Here is a 19,037-nt window from a genome sequence, read left to right as displayed (position 1 = left end):
GTTAAATCTCTCACTGGGCCTAACAGCAATTAAATTTTACCATAGGCATGTATAGGAAAAAACACAGTACACACAGGGTCTGCTACAATCTGAGGCTTCAGGCTTCCATTGGGGGCCCTGGAATGCACCCTCCTTGGATAAGAGGGCTCTGCCGTTAATCTGCAACCACCCCATTTCCAAATAAGGTCTTATCCACAGGCACTGTGGGTTAGGACTTGCACATATCTTTTGTGGGGACACAATTCAACCCACGGCACCATTTTATAGATGAGGGTACAGAGCAGGAGGGCCTCTTACTAGTCACAGAGCTGGTTCAGGGCTCAGCCAGTCCAGGGAGAGAGTCATGCCCTTCTCCACTGTGGCAGCCTCAGAGTGGGTCCCACTCAGCCGGCTGCTACCTGCTCGGGTCTGTGACAGCTACACGGCCTCCCAGCGGGACTCTCCAGTGGAATGGCAGAGGGTCTGAGTCTATAGACTTCAAATGTGCAGAAGAAATCCTCTGGGGGCCAGCACTGTGGCTTGGTGGTCGGGGCTGCCATCTGTGGCACCGGTTCCAGTCCCAGCTCTTCCATTTCCGGTCCAGCTCTCTGCTATGGCCTGTGAAAGCAATGAAAGATGGTCCAAGTGCTTGGGCCCCTGCACCCATGTAGGAGACCCAGAAGAAGCTCCTGGCTCCTGGCTTCAGATCGGCCCAGCTCCAACCACTGTGGCCACTGAAGGAGTGAACCAGCAGATGGAAGAACGAACTCTCTCTGTCTCTGCCTCTCTGTAACTCTGCCTTTTGAATAAATAAACAAATCTTAAAAAAAAAAAAAAAAAAAGAAATGACATCCTCTGTTCCCATGGTGGTATTGGGATCCTGAGCCTTCCACTGGGAAGGGCTCTGGTCTCACAGGCACTAGTGAGTGCTTAGAGTGGAAGTGGCAGGGGTGGACATGGATGGGCAGAGCTGACCCCACCCACTGGACAGCTGATCACAGACTATAGTAGCACAGAACTGAGCCAGGCCAGCCCCTCGCCCACTGCAGGAAAGCCAGGAGTGCCTGGTGCCTCCATCTCCACAAGGCCAGGGGCTTTACCCAGGTGCTTGTTAGCACCTGCAAAGGCACAATCCTGAGTGCTGAAATTCTAAAAGACCAAAATCCCTAAAGTCTAAAATCCCCAAAGGTCAAAAAAATCCCAAAACTCAGTGCCGGAAGAATAATGTCCCAAATGTTCAAATTCTGAAAGCTGAAATCCTCAAAACTAAAATTCCGATTTGGTGGTGGTGGTGGGGGGTGGGTGGGAGGTGGGGAGAGGCTGTATCAGAAAAGCAGAAAGCTGAATGCAGGGGAAGGGAGCAGAGTGGAGCGTTTTCGCTGGTAGGCAGCACCCCTGCCAGGTTATTTATTTATTTTAAAAAAATTTTTTGACATGCAGAGTGGACAGTGAGAGAGTGAGAGAGAGAGACAGAGAGAAAGGTCTTCCTTTGCCGTTGGTTCACCCTCCAATGGCCACCGCGGCCAGCGTGCTGCAGCCGGCGCACCATGCTGATCCGAAGCCAGGAGCCAGGTGCTTCTCCTGGTCTCCCATGCGGGTGCAGGACCCAAGCACTTGGGCCATCCTCCACTGCCTTCCCGGGCCATAGCAGAGAGCTGGCCTGGAAGAGGGGCAACCGGGACAAAATCCGGCACCTCGACCAGGACTAGAACCCGGTGTGCCGGTGCTGCAAGGCAGAGGATTAGCCTATTGAGCCGCAGCGCCGGCCCCTGCCAGATTATATAAAGGGGGAACTACCACCCTCCGCACAGCACCACATTCTCTGTCCAAAACTGCTCCAACCCTCAGCCGCCCTGAGGCTCCCACACTCTTCCCCAGACCCTTCCCCCGCCTCTCTTGGTTCAGGACCTCCTGACCCCTACCCCCAAGGGAAGGCAGGACAGGAAATCACATCTGTGACCTCAGGAAGGCCCTCAGAGCCCACTCCAATGTAGTGACCCTCTGCTGATAAAGACCCTAACAGCAGAGCCAAGACTTGGCCCCAGGGCCGACTCATTCAGAAGTACCATCTGTGTCACCTCGGGGCACTCCACTGGTCACCCCGTCGGGGACTTTTAAACTTTTTCATCAGCAACCCACAGCAGCCAGCATCCCGTTCACACTGCCATCCTACAAATATAAATGGTTGAGCCCAGTATTCCCCTTGGTATTTTTTATTTCAGTCCAAGTGGTTCACAATTTCAAAGTGCTGCTTGCAACCGATCAAGTGTCTTTCTATCTCATGAATGGGCTGTGACTCCTCCCCTTGACTCACATGAGTACATAGTGGTCCCTCAGTATCCACCAGGGGTTCCTTTGGATACCAAAATCCACAGATGCTCATGTCCCTTCTATAAAACAGGATGGTATTTGCACAGAGCCCGAACACGTCCTCATCTATACTTAAATCATCTCTAGATGACTTATGATACCTAATACAACACAAACACCTCATAAACAGCTGTTAGGCGGAATTGTTTAGTGAATAATAACAAGAAGGAAAAGTCTGTACACGTTCAGTGCAGATGCAATTTCTTTTCTGATTATTTTTGATCCGTGGTTGGTTAAATCTACAGATGTGGAACCCACGGATGGGGAGGATGGGCTGCACACCCACATGGCACTGAGACAGGAAGAGGGATGGTCCCCAACTCACACATTTCACGGCTCATCTAAATCTTCAGGAATTTGTGTCCCTAATCAATGGCCTCTCCCAACTTCTGACCTGCTAATGGTGGCATTACTTGTCACGTTCTTTTCCTTTTAATAAAACCTCAGAGGTCCTATAAGATCTTGAGCTCAACCATCAGCTCTCCTCCCTGAAGGTCTCGGCGGCTGGACTCTTACCCCATGGGTCCCTCCTTTGCAGAAGGGTCCTGCACCCCTGAGGTGTCAGCAGTGAGCCTGATTTCTGGACCGGCTGCAGTGGACCTGGGAAATGCCAGACAACTTGGCAAACGTAAGGAGTGAGAGCGAGGACAAGGTGCACTGTCTAGCTCCTGTGTTCTCTGAACTGAAGCCAGAAGTCGCCCTTTCCTGTGTGCTGGGAGTCTGAGGTCCACGACGATTCCCCAGGCACTCGCTGGTGCTATACACAATCCTAGGCAGTGATCACTCTGACCCTGAAAATGCCACCACGGTCAGAGGCCACACCGACCATCATCATCACAGCTCACACCATGCTCCCCGAGAACAAGGAGAGGACCTGATATGGAATCTGGATATGAACCACATGGATCAAGAATCAACAATCAATACAAACCCTGTTTTTATTCACAGCCATCCTGGTCTACACAAGCAACAACCAACAGAGACAGGATCATTGGAATAATTCAAACTGCATTTCCTTTTCCTTTTCTCTGCTACCCACAAAGAAACGAAAACACGAAGCCCACGTTCACCAGGCTATTGAACTCCCCACCCCTACATCTGACGCTGATCCTGTGCAAGTGGTGTCTCCTGTCGGTTCATGTCTGTTTTTCCGGTAAAATGGAACAGCAGCTATACTGCTGTCACCTCTGCCAGCCCCTTGTTTCCTCCAACAATATCACCCATAAACCACATTAGGTTCATCCTGCTGGGATCTTCAACCAGCAAGCCAGAGGAGCCAGGAGAAAGGACGCCCCCAGGGCCCTCCACAAGGGAACACACTTGAAACCGGACACAATCTCTTGACCAGAGCACTCAGCCATCCTGATCAGAGAGAGAAGAACCAGGCTTTGGAAGTCAGGAGCCCGCCAGGAGCTGACCTGCACTTACCAGGGGGGCACACGCACTCGGATGGGGCTTCTCGAACAGTTCGGAGCTTGGCCAGTCCGTCCAACTTCTGAACCGAGAAGAAAAGGGGAAAAAAAAAAACACATGAGGATGAGTTTCAGAGCAGAGAGGGGTGAAAAATAGGAAAACGGACAAGAGCAAATGCATATGAATGATCTATGGTGGTAGTAGTGCTTTCAAGAACTTTTCTAACAATATCATTAAATCTTATAATTTCATTTTTGAATTAATATTATTTATTTGGGAGAGAGAAAGAGTTGCAGGGAGACAGGGAGGGCAGGAGAGAGAGAGAGAGAAAGATACCTTCCACTCCCTAGTTCCATCCCCAAATGCCAGCAACAGCCAGAGCTGGGCCAGGAGCTGGGAACCCAATCCAGGTCTCCGTGGCAGGCCATCACCTGCTGTCTCCCACAGCGTGCTTTAGCAGGAAGCTGGAATTGGCAGCAGAGCCAGGACTTGAGTCCAGACACTTGCTGTGGACATCCCAAGTGGAATCTTAACCTCTAGGTGAAACGCCTGCCCCAACAGGCAATTTTAGAGTGAACCTTATTTTTTAGAAAAACAAAAATAAACACTGAATACTGTTTAGTCCATGAAAAGAAGGTAGTAGCTTTCTGCTTTGTTACAACACGTTTCACTCAAGAGTTTAAGAAAACATGACACAGCGTCCTGCAGATCAGGAAAAGCCAAAGGGGTCATCAGTAACACGAGGGAGGAAGAGTGACCCTCATCCTCACCCAGGAAGCCCTGTGGGCCCCCACAGCTGCAGCTCCCAGGCCTTGGATGGGATGCTCCAGGTAAATCCTCCCTGACAACAACATTCTCCCCTCTTCTCTTCACTGGGGATCCCTGGCCCAGACAAACTTGGTTCAGTACAATCTGACAAGAATCTCTGCATGTGCACAGCCCCGTGATCCTCCCACGGTGAATTGGCCCTCGATGCAACCTTTGAGACCAGAATGAATGGTCTCTGCCTTACACATCAGGCTATGCAAGCCTGGAAAAAAGAACTTTGCCCAGGAGCCAGCACTGTGGCATAGCGGCATATGTAGTGCCGGCATACCATATGGGGGCCGGTTCGAGTCCCGGCTGCTCCACTTCCGATCCAGCTCTCTGCTATGGCCTGGGAAAGCAGTAGAAGATGGCCCAAGTCCTTGGGTCCCTGTACCCACGTGGGAGATTCGGAGGAGACTCCTGGCTCCTAGCTTCAGATTGGCACAGCTCTGGCTGTTGTGGCCAACTGGGGAGTGAACCAGCGGATGGAAGACCTCTCTCTGTCTCTCCTTCTCTTTGTGTAACTCTGACTTTCAAGTAAATAAATAAATCTTAAAAAAAAAAAAAAAAAAAAAAAAAAAGAACTTTGCCCAAATGCCACATCTAGCTTTGCAGGAGAGACGTGACTGGCCCATCATCCTCAAAATAGCCAGAACCTGAGTCCTGGTGAGGATACCCCACACATTAACCTTTCTGTGGGGGAAAAGCATGTTCCCCTAAAAGCAAAGCAGAGCAGAGCAGAGCAGCAAGGTGTTGGCTTGTATGAGTGCAGCAACCTTTCAGGCTGAACAGAAGAAAACCTAAGCTTTGCGGCAGAGGAGGTGAGAGGGGTGCATCCTGACCTTGGGCCCTTCACTGCTGACAATACTCTGCTTGAACCATCTCATAGGGCCCATCCGTGTACCACCCCACAAAAACCTAGTTTTAGCAAAGAAGTTGGTGTAGCAAGAACCCTTCGCCTCAGTGTCCAATCACTAAGGATAACTGACCAGGTTCCCCACCCTCCATGTGAGGTCTGGTGGCCCTGGCCTGTCTTTGGCAAGAACCCCATGGGGCCAGCTTAGCAAGCACCCTCCCTTGCGACCAGTTCCCACTTGCCTAGGCTGTATTCAGAGCTGAGCCCAAACTCTCTCCCAGTGCAAAATCCCATTACCATGGACCCTACTGCAACAGTACTGAATAAAATCTCCCTTACCTGAATTTGTTTAAAACTAATTAAAAATTAATATTCAAGAAAAGCCAAACAAAACAAAACAAACAAAAAAACCCTCTCTCTTACCGAGCTTTGACAAGGGCACTGAATTTAACACCGTTCAGCCTGAAATGTTCATAGGACAGGACGTCAGCCAAGCCCCGACTGCTGCTGGCTGGAACAGCCCAGGACCAGGAGTCTGGAGCTACAAACTTCTCTGAGGTGCCTTCAAGACAGTGCCTCTAGCTGCAAGATACTCCCAGGTCCTCGAGCTTTCCCATCATCCCACAGGTACTGGAAATGGGTAAAGTACTAAGAGAGCATGGGGATGGATACAGAGTTATTAACACCACGCAGCCAGAGGCGGCTGGAGGCTGATGTCTTCAGGTATACCTATGTTGTAGGCAGGCAGATAGGATAAAATTGATCAGATTTGTGAGCTGGAAGACCATTCCTCCACCACGCCCCCTGTGTGACCTCATGTCCCTACATGGCTAATTGACCACTCCCCTTTGGAAGTGGGTTGAAGGCCTGAAACATAGTGGGCCCAGCCTTTTTTTTTTTTTTTGCCTCTTTTACCATTGCTTGCCCTTGCTGTCCTGTGCCTCTGAGGCACATGGCCTTCAGGCCACCTGCCCCATGCTTCCTGGCCTGCGTGCTCCTCTGTGTGGCTGGCTCCGGATACTCGCTATGAATCCAGATTTCCCTCTCTGTCTTAGATAGGGCCCTCACTCTCTTATGCATTTCTCTCACTGAATAAAAAGCTTAAAACTTAACATGCTGCCTCGTTTATTTGTGCCAGTATTCAGAATTCTTCTTTGAACTCCTGACAAGAACCCACAGGCTTATTAATATTGTGAATTTATTAATAAGCACCTGGTAACACCTCCCTGGCCTCTGCAGAGCCCCCAGCTCACCCCAGGAACCTGGTTACACCTCTAGACACCAGGCCCTCAGCTCCTAGCTGGACTTCCACTTGCCATTCACTCTTGCTCAGGCCTGAAGCCACCCAGCTGGTCCAGAGTGCCCCTGTTGCAAGGTGTCTGGTGTGTAACAAATCTTCCCAGGCAGACAAATCAATTAATTCACAAGCTTTTATTGGGATTCCACTCCCGGGCGAGGTTTCCTGGTCCCAATAGGGGCGGGGGGGGGGGGGGGTCCTGCATCAGAGGTTGGGAGGGCTCCTTTTATAGATACAGGGTGTGGGGGTTAAAGATTGAGGTAGGTCTGATCCTCATTGGTTGACCTTTAGGCACCCACGGGGACCTTGACAAGGACTTTTCTTCCCCGGAAGTGTGGGTAGGGATTCTCCATTACTGGAAATATAGGCCTTCTCTTCTTGCGGGTCCCAAAGCTACCACCTGTGAGCAGCCTGAGCTGTCCCCTAGCCTCTAGAGAGCCTCAACAGCAGCCAAGGGCTCCTACCAGGTGGCAACATCCCCATTACAGGCAGCAGTAGGCAACCCTCCCCCTCCCCTTCCCCCTCCCAACAGGGCTGAGGCTTCTGGCCTGGGACCTGAGAGTTAGATGCTTCTCCAGCCTGGATGCAGGGCCCGTGCAGAAGCTGCAGGCTTGAGCGGCACCTCCGTGCTCACTCCCCCTTTTTCCATTGCATTTGCGTCTGCAGATACTCATACTAACAGGTTGCAAAATGCATTTAGGAAAAATCCCAGCCTTCTATCTTAAGCCAGCTCATTTATGTGAGAAGCTTTCATTGGTTATCAGTGCTAGACAGAATGAAAGGGACTGTCACACTCTTTTTTTTTTTTTCCAAACAAAAGCATTTTTTAAAAAGTCTTCTTTATTTGAAAGCAGAGTGACAGAAGGGGAGAGACAACAAGAGAGAAAGAGATATTTCATCCATTGGTTCACTCTCCCAAGAGCTTGCAAGAGCCAGAGCTGAGTCAGGCAGAAGCTAGAAGCCAGGAACTCAGTGGGAGTCTGCTCATGCATGGGTGGCAGGAACCCAAGTACAAGGGTCAAAGTCAGAAACAGAGTAGACAGGACTTGAACCAGTGCACCACAAGACCTGCCCCTAACAAAAGCATTTAATGCTAAAAACAATTAGCTTTTAACAGCTGCTATTCACATCTGGGCCTCTCTCAAAGCAGAGGGGAGGTCTTATCAAATATTGATAGGGATCACAATGACTTCCAAGTTCTTCTTATCTTAAAGTAAAAAGCTAGATAGGAAAGGTTGATAAGAGAAAAAAAAGTAGGTGGGGTCATGGATCCCTGGGGCTGAGTCTCTGGTCTTTCTAACTCCTTCTAAGTATTTGCTTTCCTGGAGTGAATATGCAGAGTTGTATCTCCTGGTCTCCTCTCCCACCTCTAGACCCTCAACTTTCCGAGCCTTTGAATCATCACTATGGTGAACACAAAGGGAAATGTTTGAAATTAGAAACCCAATCTCACAGCCTTTACTTCATGCTTTTTTTTAATTCTAAGAAAATATTCTTTTGTGTCCATGTTTGTAAAAATGATTTAAAAGCCTCAGTGTTTTACATTCAATGATCTGGCAGCACCCCTAGCATCTGCAAACAATATGGTCCTGGTTTTACATATGCAAACAAGCCCTGAGTCTCAAAGTAAATAAAGGCTGAGTTTCTAAGGAAAAAAAAGCAAGGACAGGGTGGGGGGTGGGGTGGAGGGGGCTCCTTTCCAGGAGAACTTGAAGCGTGGGGGAGGGAGGCAAGAGCTCAGGGGAAACTAATCAGGCAGTCGGCGGTTTTCAAAACAGCATTCCATGGCCAGAAGATCAATTTATTAATGATCTGTTGGAGCGCTCAACTTGAACACTCACCACATGTTTGATCACATCCTCAAGTGATTTTGAGTCGATGACATACAGATTGACATCCAAAAAAGGATGTGATGACTGATTTCTGTAAAATGCTGCAAAAAAGATATTCCCATCCTTTGAAAATTCCTGCTCCAGGGAATATAGCCCCAGGAAATAAATCATCAGAGGCAAACGTGACATTCACAAAGGAGCTGCACTGCCAGACAGCAGACCAGCCTCTTCCCCTGAGTGACACTGTCACACATCATGAAATATCTGTAAGACGGCGGGGACAACTAGGAGGAGTGCTGTGGCACAGGAAATGTAAGGTCTGGGTGGGCACGTGGCATAGCGGATAGGATGTCCCACGTCAGGGTGCTGGGTCCAAGCCCAGGCTCCGCTTCCAGATCCAGCTTCCTGCTAATGCACACTCTGGCTCAAATACTTTGGTCCCCCTTAGACCTTAGCTCCTGGCTTCTGGCTTTGGCTAGGCCCAGCCCTGGCTGTTGTGGGCATTTAGGGAGTGAATCAATACATGGAAGTTCTGCTTATCAAATAAGATAGATAAATAAAAAAACCTTTAAGTAATAATAAAATGTCTACATCTATGAAAATTCAGGTATGGAAGACCAACAACTACTAAAACAGGTGGCAGGGCTATGGGGTACACTTTTTTTTTAAACAACAAATGTATTTATTTTATTTGAAAGCCAGAGTTATTAAGAGAGAGCTCTTCCATCCACGGGTTACACCCTAAATGGCTGCAACACCTGGTGCTGGATCAGACTGAAGTCAGGAGCCAGGAGCTTCCTCCAGGTCTCCCACATGGGTGCAGGGGCCCAAGCACTTGGGCCATCTTCTGCTGCTTTCCCAGGCCACAGCAGAGAGCTTGACCGGAAGTGGAGCAGCCAGGACTTGACCTGGTGTCCATACGGGAAGCTGGCATTCCAAGCAGCAGCTTAGCCCACTGTGTCACAACGCTGGCCCCTGCACTTCTTTAAGATGTATTTCTTTATTTGAAAGAAGAGTGACAAAGAGAGGGAGAGACAAAGAGAGATCTTCCTTCCACCGGTTCACTCCACAAATGGCAGCAACAGCTAGGGCTGGGTCAGGTCTAAGCAAGGAACCAGGAACTCCATCTTGATCTTCTGCATGGGTGGTGGAAACCCAATTACTTGGGTCATCATTTGCTATCTCCTAGGTGCATCAGCAGGGAGCTGGATCAGAACTGGAGCAGCCAGGACTCAAACTGCACTCTGATATGGGATGCTGGCGTCAGAGGTGGTGACTTAACCCACTGCGCCATAATGCTGGCGTTGGGATACATTTCTACAAAAGTCTGTTGTGTCATTGTAATAACAGCTTCTCAGTTAAAAATTTTAAAACCTTGGAAGTAGAAAAGCCAAGATGAAACCTTGAAATCTCCCTACCTGGGGCACTTTTTGTTGTGTGTGTGTGTGTACGTGTGAGCATTTGCTTTTTAAAAAGATTTATTTATTCAGAAAGGAGAGTTTCAAAGAGGGAGAGACACAGAGAGAGAGGTCTTCCATCCACTGGTTCACACCCCAGGTGGCCACAACAACTAGGGCTGGCGCAGGCTGAAGTCAGGAGCCAGAAGCTTCATCCGGGTCCCCCATGTGGGCGCAGGGGCCCAAGCACATGGGCCTTCTTCTACTGCTTTCCCAGGCACATTAGCAGGGAGTTGTATTTGAAGTGCAGCAGCTGGGTCTTGAACAAGCACCCATGTGGGATGCTGGCATCACAGTGAGAGCTTTACCAGCTATACCACAACACCAGCAGGGGCACTTCTTGAATGAGGGGCAGATGATTCTGTCTCTCCAGGGGACCCAAGTCCCAGGATCTACCCTGGGACACACAGACCACAAACACCAGAGGGAAGGCTGGCAGAACTGAACCCACAGCTGCAGCCCAGTGCCTGTGGTCTCCTCCCATCCCAAGGAAGGGCCACACATCCAGAGAGGGCAGTGCTTCTGGGCCTCTTTAAATCTTTTTTTACACCCACGATGATGATGATGATGGTGGTAGTGATGACAACAAACAGAACTCCAACACTTTTGTGACCCCGTATCATCGTGGAAGACAGCAGCCCATGCTGCATGAGGGACATTCCAAAAGATGCCTGCCCTACACATCTCAAGACTATGGTGGGCATGGAAAGCCAGGACAGACTGAGACACTGCCACAGACTGGAGGAGATGAAGGGGACTTGATGATGAAACGCAACGTGGAATTCTGGATGGGATCCTGGCTCAGGAAAAGGACGTCAGAAGGAAACACTGGTGAAATCTGCAGTTCTTTCAAAAAACAATAATAAACGTAGTAGAATCACGAAGTCACCACCAATGACGATACTGCTTCATCTGCTAGCACAGAGCTACTCTTTGAAATTGACATAATATAAAATCATATAAATTGACAATTCAGTGGCATCAAGTGGGTGCACAATGCAATGACTCCTCTTTCTAGGGCTGTCCAGCCAATTCCAAGACATTTTCATAACCCTAGAATGAAGCCTGAACTATTCTTCTCTCCCTACCCCAACCCCTGGCAACCACCAGTCTGCCTTCTGTCTCTTTGATTTACTTATTCTGTGTATTTCACATGAACAGAATCACACAATGGTTTTTTTGTCTGGCTTCTTTCACTTAGCGTCAGACTTTTTAATTCCTCCATCCTGTAGCAAGTAGCGGCGCTTCATTCCATTTGGTGGCTCAACAATACTACACTGCATGTTTACACCACCATGTGTGGGTCCATTCACCCACTGATGAGCACAGGAGCTCTTTGACCTTGTTGCTGCTGTGAACATTCACTGGCATCCCTTGCATATCTGTTTTCAATTCTTTGGGTCATATACCCATTAGTAAATTTCTGTGTATTATGGTAGTTTCTTATAGAATCTTTTGAGGGTTTACCAAAATGTTTTCTTTCTTTTTCTTTTTTTAAGGTTTATTCATTTATTTGAAAGTCAAAACTACAGAGAAAGAGGGAGACACAGAGATCTTCCATCCACTGGTTCCCTTCCCAAATGACTACAATGGCCAGGGCTAGGCAAGGTCAAAGCCAGGAGGCAGGAGCTTCATTTGGGTCTCCCATGTCGGTGCAGGGGCCCAAGCACTTGGGCCATCTTTTGCTACTTTCCCAGGTGCATTAGGAGGAACCTGAATCAGAAGTGGAGCAGCTGAGACTTGAACCGGCATCCATATGGGGTGCCAGCATTGCAGATGGTGGCTTTCCTGGCTACACCACAACGCTGACCCTACCACCAAACTGTTTTCTACAGTGACTGAGCCACTTTTTACATTCTTACCAGCGACAATATGAAAACTCCCATTTCTCTACATCCTTGCCAATAGATCCTGGTGGATGTGCAATGCATCTCACTGATGTTTTGATTTGCATTCCCTCAATGATGAATGATGATGAGTATTTTTCACATACTTGTTGGCCATCTGCATATCTTGTTTGAACACAGGTCTGGGCAAATCCTCTAAAACTAGGCTGTGTGTCATTTTGTTGCATTGTCAGAGCTCTGGAAACTAGATCCACATCCCATACATGATTTGAAATTATCTTCTCCCATCACAGATCTATTCTTTTTATCTTTAATTTTTTTAAAAAAATTCTAGTTATTTGACATGAAGAGAGAGAGAGAGAGAGAGAGAGAGAGAGAGAGGAGGGAGAGAGAGAGAAAGAGAGAGAGAGACAGAGGTGTCATTCCTTAACTCCCAGGCCAGGAGTGGAAGCTGGGAGCCAGGAACACAATCCAGGTCTTCCACATGTGTGGGTGGAACCCAATCTTTTGAGCCATTACTGTGGACTCCTAGGGTCTGCATTAGCAAGAAGCTAGAATTGGGGGGAGAGGGATGGGATGGGGAAAGGGCAGAGTCAGGCATCAAACCCCGGCATTCCCATATGGGATGTAGGATGTGGGCATCTTAATGGGTGTCTTCACTGCTAGGCCAAATGCCTGCTCCATAGATCTAGCCAGAATTCTGACCCTCTGGAGCCAAGCTACAATATAGATGTGTGAACATCATCTTCAAAGTTGGCAGAAGAGTCACATGCCTCCATGCTGCTTTTTTTTTTTTAACTTTTATTTAATGAATATAAATTTCCAGTATACAGCTTATGGATTACAATGGCTTCCCCTTCCCATAATTTCCCTCCCACCCGCAACCCTCCCCTCTCCCGCTCCCTCTCCCCTTCCATTCACATTAAGATTCATTTTCAATTCTCTTTATATACAGAAGATCAATTTAGTATACATTAAGTAAAGATTTCAACAGTTTGCACCCACATAGAAACACAAAGTGAAACATACTGTTTGAGTACTAGTTATAGCATTAAATCAAAATGTACAGTACATTAAGGACAGAGATCCCACATCAGGAGCAAGCGCACAGTGGCTCCTGTTGTTGACCCAACAAATTGACACTCTAGTTTATGGCACCAGTAACCACCCTAGGCTGTCATCATGAGTTGCCAAGGCTATGGAAGCCTTCCAAGTTCCCCGACTCTGATCATATTTAGACAAGGTCATAAAAGACAGGGTGAGGATAGTAACCAATGATCCTAAGAGTGGCATTTACCAGGTCTGAACAATTATACAGCATTAAGTGGGGAAGAGGACCATCAGTACACACAGGTTGGGAGTAGAGCCATTGGTGGTAGAGTAGAGGTTATGATTACAAAGGAATGAGGCCCAAGTGCACTAGACAGGGTCTAGAACAAAGGACAGAGTCATTATTAGAGGAGCTAAGAAAGGTGCTGTCTAAGCTACAATTAAGTTTTCTGATTGAGAGGCAAATAGAACCTGATAGAAGGGGCTTGATAATAATCTGGTGGGCTTTAGGCCTTGTAAGTTAAGAGGCCCAGACCTATCTATCTCTTCACATGGGGTATATCCTAAGGGAGGTGTGAACCTCCTAGGGGAAGGCACTCTGTTGACTTTCATTACTTGGCTGGCCTGGGAGGAGAGCTGGCCAGGTAAAGGCAGGTGGCATCTCTAACAAGAAATTTACAGTTCTGCCTGCAATGTTGCTGACCCTACTTGACCATCCCCTCAGCTGCAGTGGTCACTTTGGAAGTTGGGCTGAGTGAAGGGCTTTTCAGCTTGGAGCCAATAAGATCTGTGGCTCTGACCTGGGCATCCTTCGACTCCAGGGCAGGTCCATTTCCAGTGACCCAACTCTTGGCAGAGCTGCCAGGGCTCTTCACAAGCTGACTTCTGCTGAAGCCCAGACTTACCACATTGAAAGCCACTGCAGTGGACTGGCCTGTTGGGTCTCCTTGAGGGCAGATCACCGTACAGATCAGCCATTAATAGGCCTGCCACCCATTGCTTCTGATGCCTAGCTTTCTTTTCCTCCTGGTTTGTGTTAAAGCAGACCAGAGGATGCAAGTCAAGGGAGTGCCCATGTCCCATCTCTAATCTTCGGTGGCCTGAACTACAATACAACTCTATAGTCACAGGCATGTTCTGTAGTAGTTTTTCTAAGGTAGACAATGCCCATGAGGAAAATTATATTCTCACTTTAAAACTTTCTTTCCCTTTGGTCTGAAAGGGAGGTTTGTTTTTTTTTTTTTTTCTACTTACTGTATACTTCGCTGATGGCGATGTGAATCTAGCTATGAGATTATTATTTAAGCTCTTATTTTGGCTATGCTATTACAGAAAAATGTTAGCCATCTCTTATAAGGTCTAAAGATTAAATTGTGCGTCCTACAGATTCCTTCATAATAGAATTAGTTCCCTACCTTGAAGAGAATAGAGAAATGAAAGAACAAGTTGGCCTTAGAATAGAGAAATGAGGGAGCAAGTCCTAGATCACTTGCTGACAATAGCAATATTACATGAATACTTAGCAAACCGTTTCAACCCTTAGATAAGAACTTAATAAAACATTTACCAGAAGGTCCAATGCCTTCTATAAATTTTAAGAATCATGTATTTGAAAACACCTCTTAAATATCTAAGATGGTGTAGTTTGTTTAACCAGTAAACTTAAGCACAACCATATAAAATGTTTTTAGTTTCTTTCTACCAACAAGTTTAAAACATATGATACACAGATTCAGGTCACACAAATTAAAATGTATCTTTGATTGATTTTAGCAGCTTAAATTTATGGACAATCTTATCTAAAAGCCATTTAAAATAAAACTCTTAATAAAATTTCCCCATGTGGACATACAATATGTACGCACATATAACATAGCATAATAGACCAATATCAAAATCCAAAATATCTGGTTGAACTAAGATTCCTTAAAATCATGACATAACATAGTCCAAATTTGATCATTGTTACAAGGTGATTATTCAAGTCTTTGAAAATAAGCACATAGTTAAATAACCCATAGCTCTTAATAAAAATTCAGCTGTTTTTGAACAATTAGAATTTAACAGACATCAAGAGAACATAATAGATTACTTTAACACATTGCTCTAACAGTGCATCAGAGTTTAATTCTATGTCAAAGAGAAATTGAGCTTCCTGTGATCTTTTGCTGTGAGGTTTCCTTCCTTTACCTTCTTTCATATTGGTGACCATGTTTCTGTGTTTCTGTGTGTAACACATCTTTAAGCATCTTTTGCAGGGCAGGATGAGTGGCAACAAATTCTTTCAGTTTCTGTTTGCTATGAAAAGTCTTAATTTCACCTTCATTCACAAATGAGAGCTTTGCAGGATATAATATTCTGGGCTGGCAGTTTTTCTCTCTTAGTACCTGGGCTATGTCTCGCCATTCCCTTCTAGCTTGTAGGGTTTCTGATGAGAAGTCTGCTGTGAGTCTAATTGGAGATCCTCTAAGAGTAATCTGACGATTCTCTCTTGCACCTTTTAGAATCTTTTCTTTGTGTTTCACTGTGGTGAGTTTGATTATGACGTGTCGTGGTGAGGATCTCTTTTGGTCATGTTTATTAGGGGTTCTATAAGCTTCCTGTACTAAGATGCCTCTGTCCTCCAAACCTGGGAAATTTTCTGCTAGTATCTCACTGAAAATGCCTTCTAATCCTTTCTCCCTCTCCATGCCTTCAGGAACTCCTAGAACCCGAATGTTAGATTTTTTAATAGTATCCTGTAGATTCCCGACAATATTTTTTAGATTTCTAATTTCTTCTTCTTTTCTTTGGTTTGCCTGTTTCCTTTCCTGTTCTCTGTCTTCTAAGTCTGATATTCTCTCTTCTGCTTCGCCCATTCTGTTTCTAAGGCTCTCTAATGTGTTTGTCATTTGATCTATTGAATTCTTCATTTCATTATGATTTCTCGTCACAATCACCATTTCTTGTTCCACTAGTTGTTTCATTTCATTTTGATTCCTCCTTAATATTTCACTTTCACGAGAGAGATTTTCTATCTTGTCCTTTAAGGATTTCTGTATTTCAAGAATTTGTTTTTGAGAACTTCTTAATGTTCTTATCAATTTTTTGAGATCCGCTTCTTGCATTTCTTCTATCTCATCATCTTCATAATCTTGAGTTGGGGTGTCTTTTTCATTTGGGGGCGTCATAGTGTCTTCCTTGTTCTTGTTACCTCGGTTTTTGCGTTTGTTGTATGGCATGTTGGAGATATTTGGTTTCTTCACTGTGGTGTTTTTTTTTTCTTGTTATACTATGACTCTAGATTAAGTGGACTGTCTGCTTTTGGTGGAGCCTTAGAGGCTTGAGATGGGTGTGGACTGAGAGCTGTGTTTGGTTCCTCAGGGTTGAGGGTGTGTCAAGATGACACTCCCAGGTTAGGTGTGGTAAATGTCTCTTTCTTTTGTTGATTCGAAAGGGAAGTAATTCCGCACAGCTGAATGTAATTGGAGGTAGTTAGCAGGCAAATGATATACCCACAGGAGCCAGAGATTGGAAGCTCTTTCCCAAGGACCACACAGGGAATCTCTGCTGCTCTCAGTGTGGGCTCCAATTCTCCTGCAGTCTCCCACTGGGTTGCCAAGTTAGATGCTAATCTCCAGTTATTTCACCCCTCCCCCCAGAGTCAGGTTTTTCTGCTAGGCTCAGGGCCGGTGCAGACCTGAGGTCGCCCTGCTTATGACGTATGTCCAAAATGGCGCCTGCTCTTTGTCTTGCTCGCCCTTGAGGGGTGAGCGGAGAGAGAGAAACTCATGTCCGTTTCGGTCACTTTTTTTTTTCCCTCTGTCTCTTCTAGTTAGCCTGGTGAACTTTTCCCCACGGAGTTTCAAGCCTCGTTCCCTCTAGCCTCCTCTTTCCGCTTGCCCGCTGGTGTCTCGGGCTATGGAGGTTCGGCTCACCTCGCGTTCCAGCGCTGGTGCGTTGAGTCTGCTGCTGGTGTCCCGAACTTGGGCTCCCACGCTCTCCACGCAGGTCCACTGTGAATCACTAGTTCCGGAAGGGTTTCCTCTGCTGTTTCTTCCCCTACTCTTCCTTGACCCTGCAGTATCTCCACTTTTATTAACCTGTGTCTTGCCGAAGAATATCAATGTGCTCCCTTCCTATTCCGCCATCTTGGATTTTTTCCCATGCTGCTTTTTACTGAGATCTTGCTGGATTAATGGTAGAATGCTGCCAATAACGAATGATCTGATCTTACTTAGTTAACAGTAATTACGTGTTTTCTACTGCTGTCTAATGAATTGCCACAAAACTAGTCTCTTGGAACAGCACCCATTCACAGTCTTCCAGCTTCCATGTTCAGAAATCTGCATAGGCAGCTAAGCTCAGTCTCGCTAGGGGTCTCCTGGGACTGACATCTGTGTGTTGGCTGAGGGCTTCTCTCCAGGGTTCTGAGTCCTCCTTCAAGTTCTTGTGGTTCCTGCGACTGTGGAATGGAGGCCCCCATCCCATGGCTGGCTGCTGGTGTCCAGAGGTGGCTTACAGTTCCTGCCCATGGGCCCTCACCACTGCAACCTCTCTCTCCAGAGAGAGCCCAGTCCTTATTAAGGGCTCATCTGATTCAGCCAGGGCCACTGGGTCATCTCATTTTAATGAACTCCAAGTCAACAGATGAGTAACTCAACTAAACAAGTGGATTACCCACCATATTCATAGCTTCTGCTTGTACTCAAATGTACCAGAGCTACGTCTGTTATGCACAGTGTATGTTTCTAACAATCTAAAATAATCCCAAAGTTTTTCAAAGGCCACATCACGAATCTCCACTTCCAGATAAAACAGAGTGATAAGAACTAGATCTTCCCTCCTGCCTAAAACAACATCAAGGATCCCAAACAACAAAACAACAAGAAAATCCACTAGTAAAATATGTGAAACAATAGCTCTGGAGACACTGCTACCACTGCACAGTGAAAGCAAGTGCTCCAGTCTCCTTCCTGTGGGCACAGGGAAGAATTCTAGCCGGTGCCTGGAAGCCTCCCAGAGATGGACAGGCAGAGCTGGGGAGTCCAGGGACCCCAAGGCAGTTAGGGTTTGCACAGCAGAGGACTGGAGAGATGAGAGGTGAACACAGAACCACAGAGATCTGCCAAGGGCCCCCTTGGGTGTTAAGCTGATGACTGGTCAGCTTACATGGGGGAGGAAACTACCTGAGGTCAGGAAGTCATGCAAACGGACTTGAGGGAACAGCAGCCATGCACTCAACATGGTGTAGGGAGGGTGTCTGTCCCCACCAGCCAGGCCAGTAAACCTCACACTGCACTCTCTCAAAACACTAACAGAGTGCCAAGGAGGGCCCTGCCTCTGGTCTCAGCTAACAGATCTTGAAAACAAGACCCCAAAGGGTCAAGCAACAGTCGTGTGCAGAGCTTCAGTTTACAATGGGCTGCACAGATGACAGGGATCCAGTAAGGTTACCATGGAACAATAATTCCCACAGCTTGGGGATACTGCAGCCACCATAAGACACTGGAGGACACCACATTCCCCATATGAGTCTGGTGACACTGGTGTATACACCACTGCACAACAGCACTCCCACTCATAAAAGTACAGCACACACAATTATGTGCATGATACTTGATAATAAATGACTCTTACTGGCTTATGCATTTTTTGTACCATACATTTTATCATTAACTTAGAATGCACTCCTTCTACATACAAAATCCAAAGTTTACTGTAAAACAGAGTGCTATGTCATACCAGCAGCCCCATCCATCTTGTTTGATTTTATAGAGGGACTCTGTTGAGTGACAGTACCTAGGTGTGTGTAAGTTATTCTAGAATGTTCTCACAATAATGAAAGCACCTAACACATCTCTCCACACATATTCCCATCATTAAGCAATATATGACTACATTTCCAAATAACTATAACAATGTTGAAGAATATTTGTAGAAATAAAAAAAAATCCATGCCCAGTGAGGGAAAATTCATGATGTCTGGCATACAATAAGAAATCACAAGCAGGAAAACAGGCCTCATAATGATTAGAAAACTGAATAAACTGAAACTTATACAAGTCCCACAAATATTAGTATTAGCACACAAAGACCTTAAAACAATTTTTTAAAGATTTATTTTATTTATTTCAAATGCAGAGCTAT

General features: G+C 46.5%; 1 protein-coding gene across 1 annotated transcript in view; it reads right to left on the bottom strand.

Annotated features, from left to right (window-relative positions):
* Positions 1-19,037, bottom strand: part of COL23A1 (collagen type XXIII alpha 1 chain) — a 308,084-nt gene that overhangs the window by 270,690 nt on the left and 18,357 nt on the right. Inside the window, exon 2 of the mRNA XM_062189615.1 lies at positions 3,778-3,844. Coding sequence (XP_062045599.1) covers positions 3,778-3,844 — 67 coding nt within the window. The remainder of the gene's footprint in view (positions 1-3,777; positions 3,845-19,037) is intronic.

The sequence above is a fragment of the Lepus europaeus genome, chromosome 4 (assembly GCF_033115175.1).
Source record: "Lepus europaeus isolate LE1 chromosome 4, mLepTim1.pri, whole genome shotgun sequence".
Lineage (NCBI taxonomy): Eukaryota > Metazoa > Chordata > Mammalia > Lagomorpha > Leporidae > Lepus > Lepus europaeus.
Note: the sequence above shows the minus strand (reverse complement) of the source record. Positions and strands in the feature narration are given on the sequence as shown.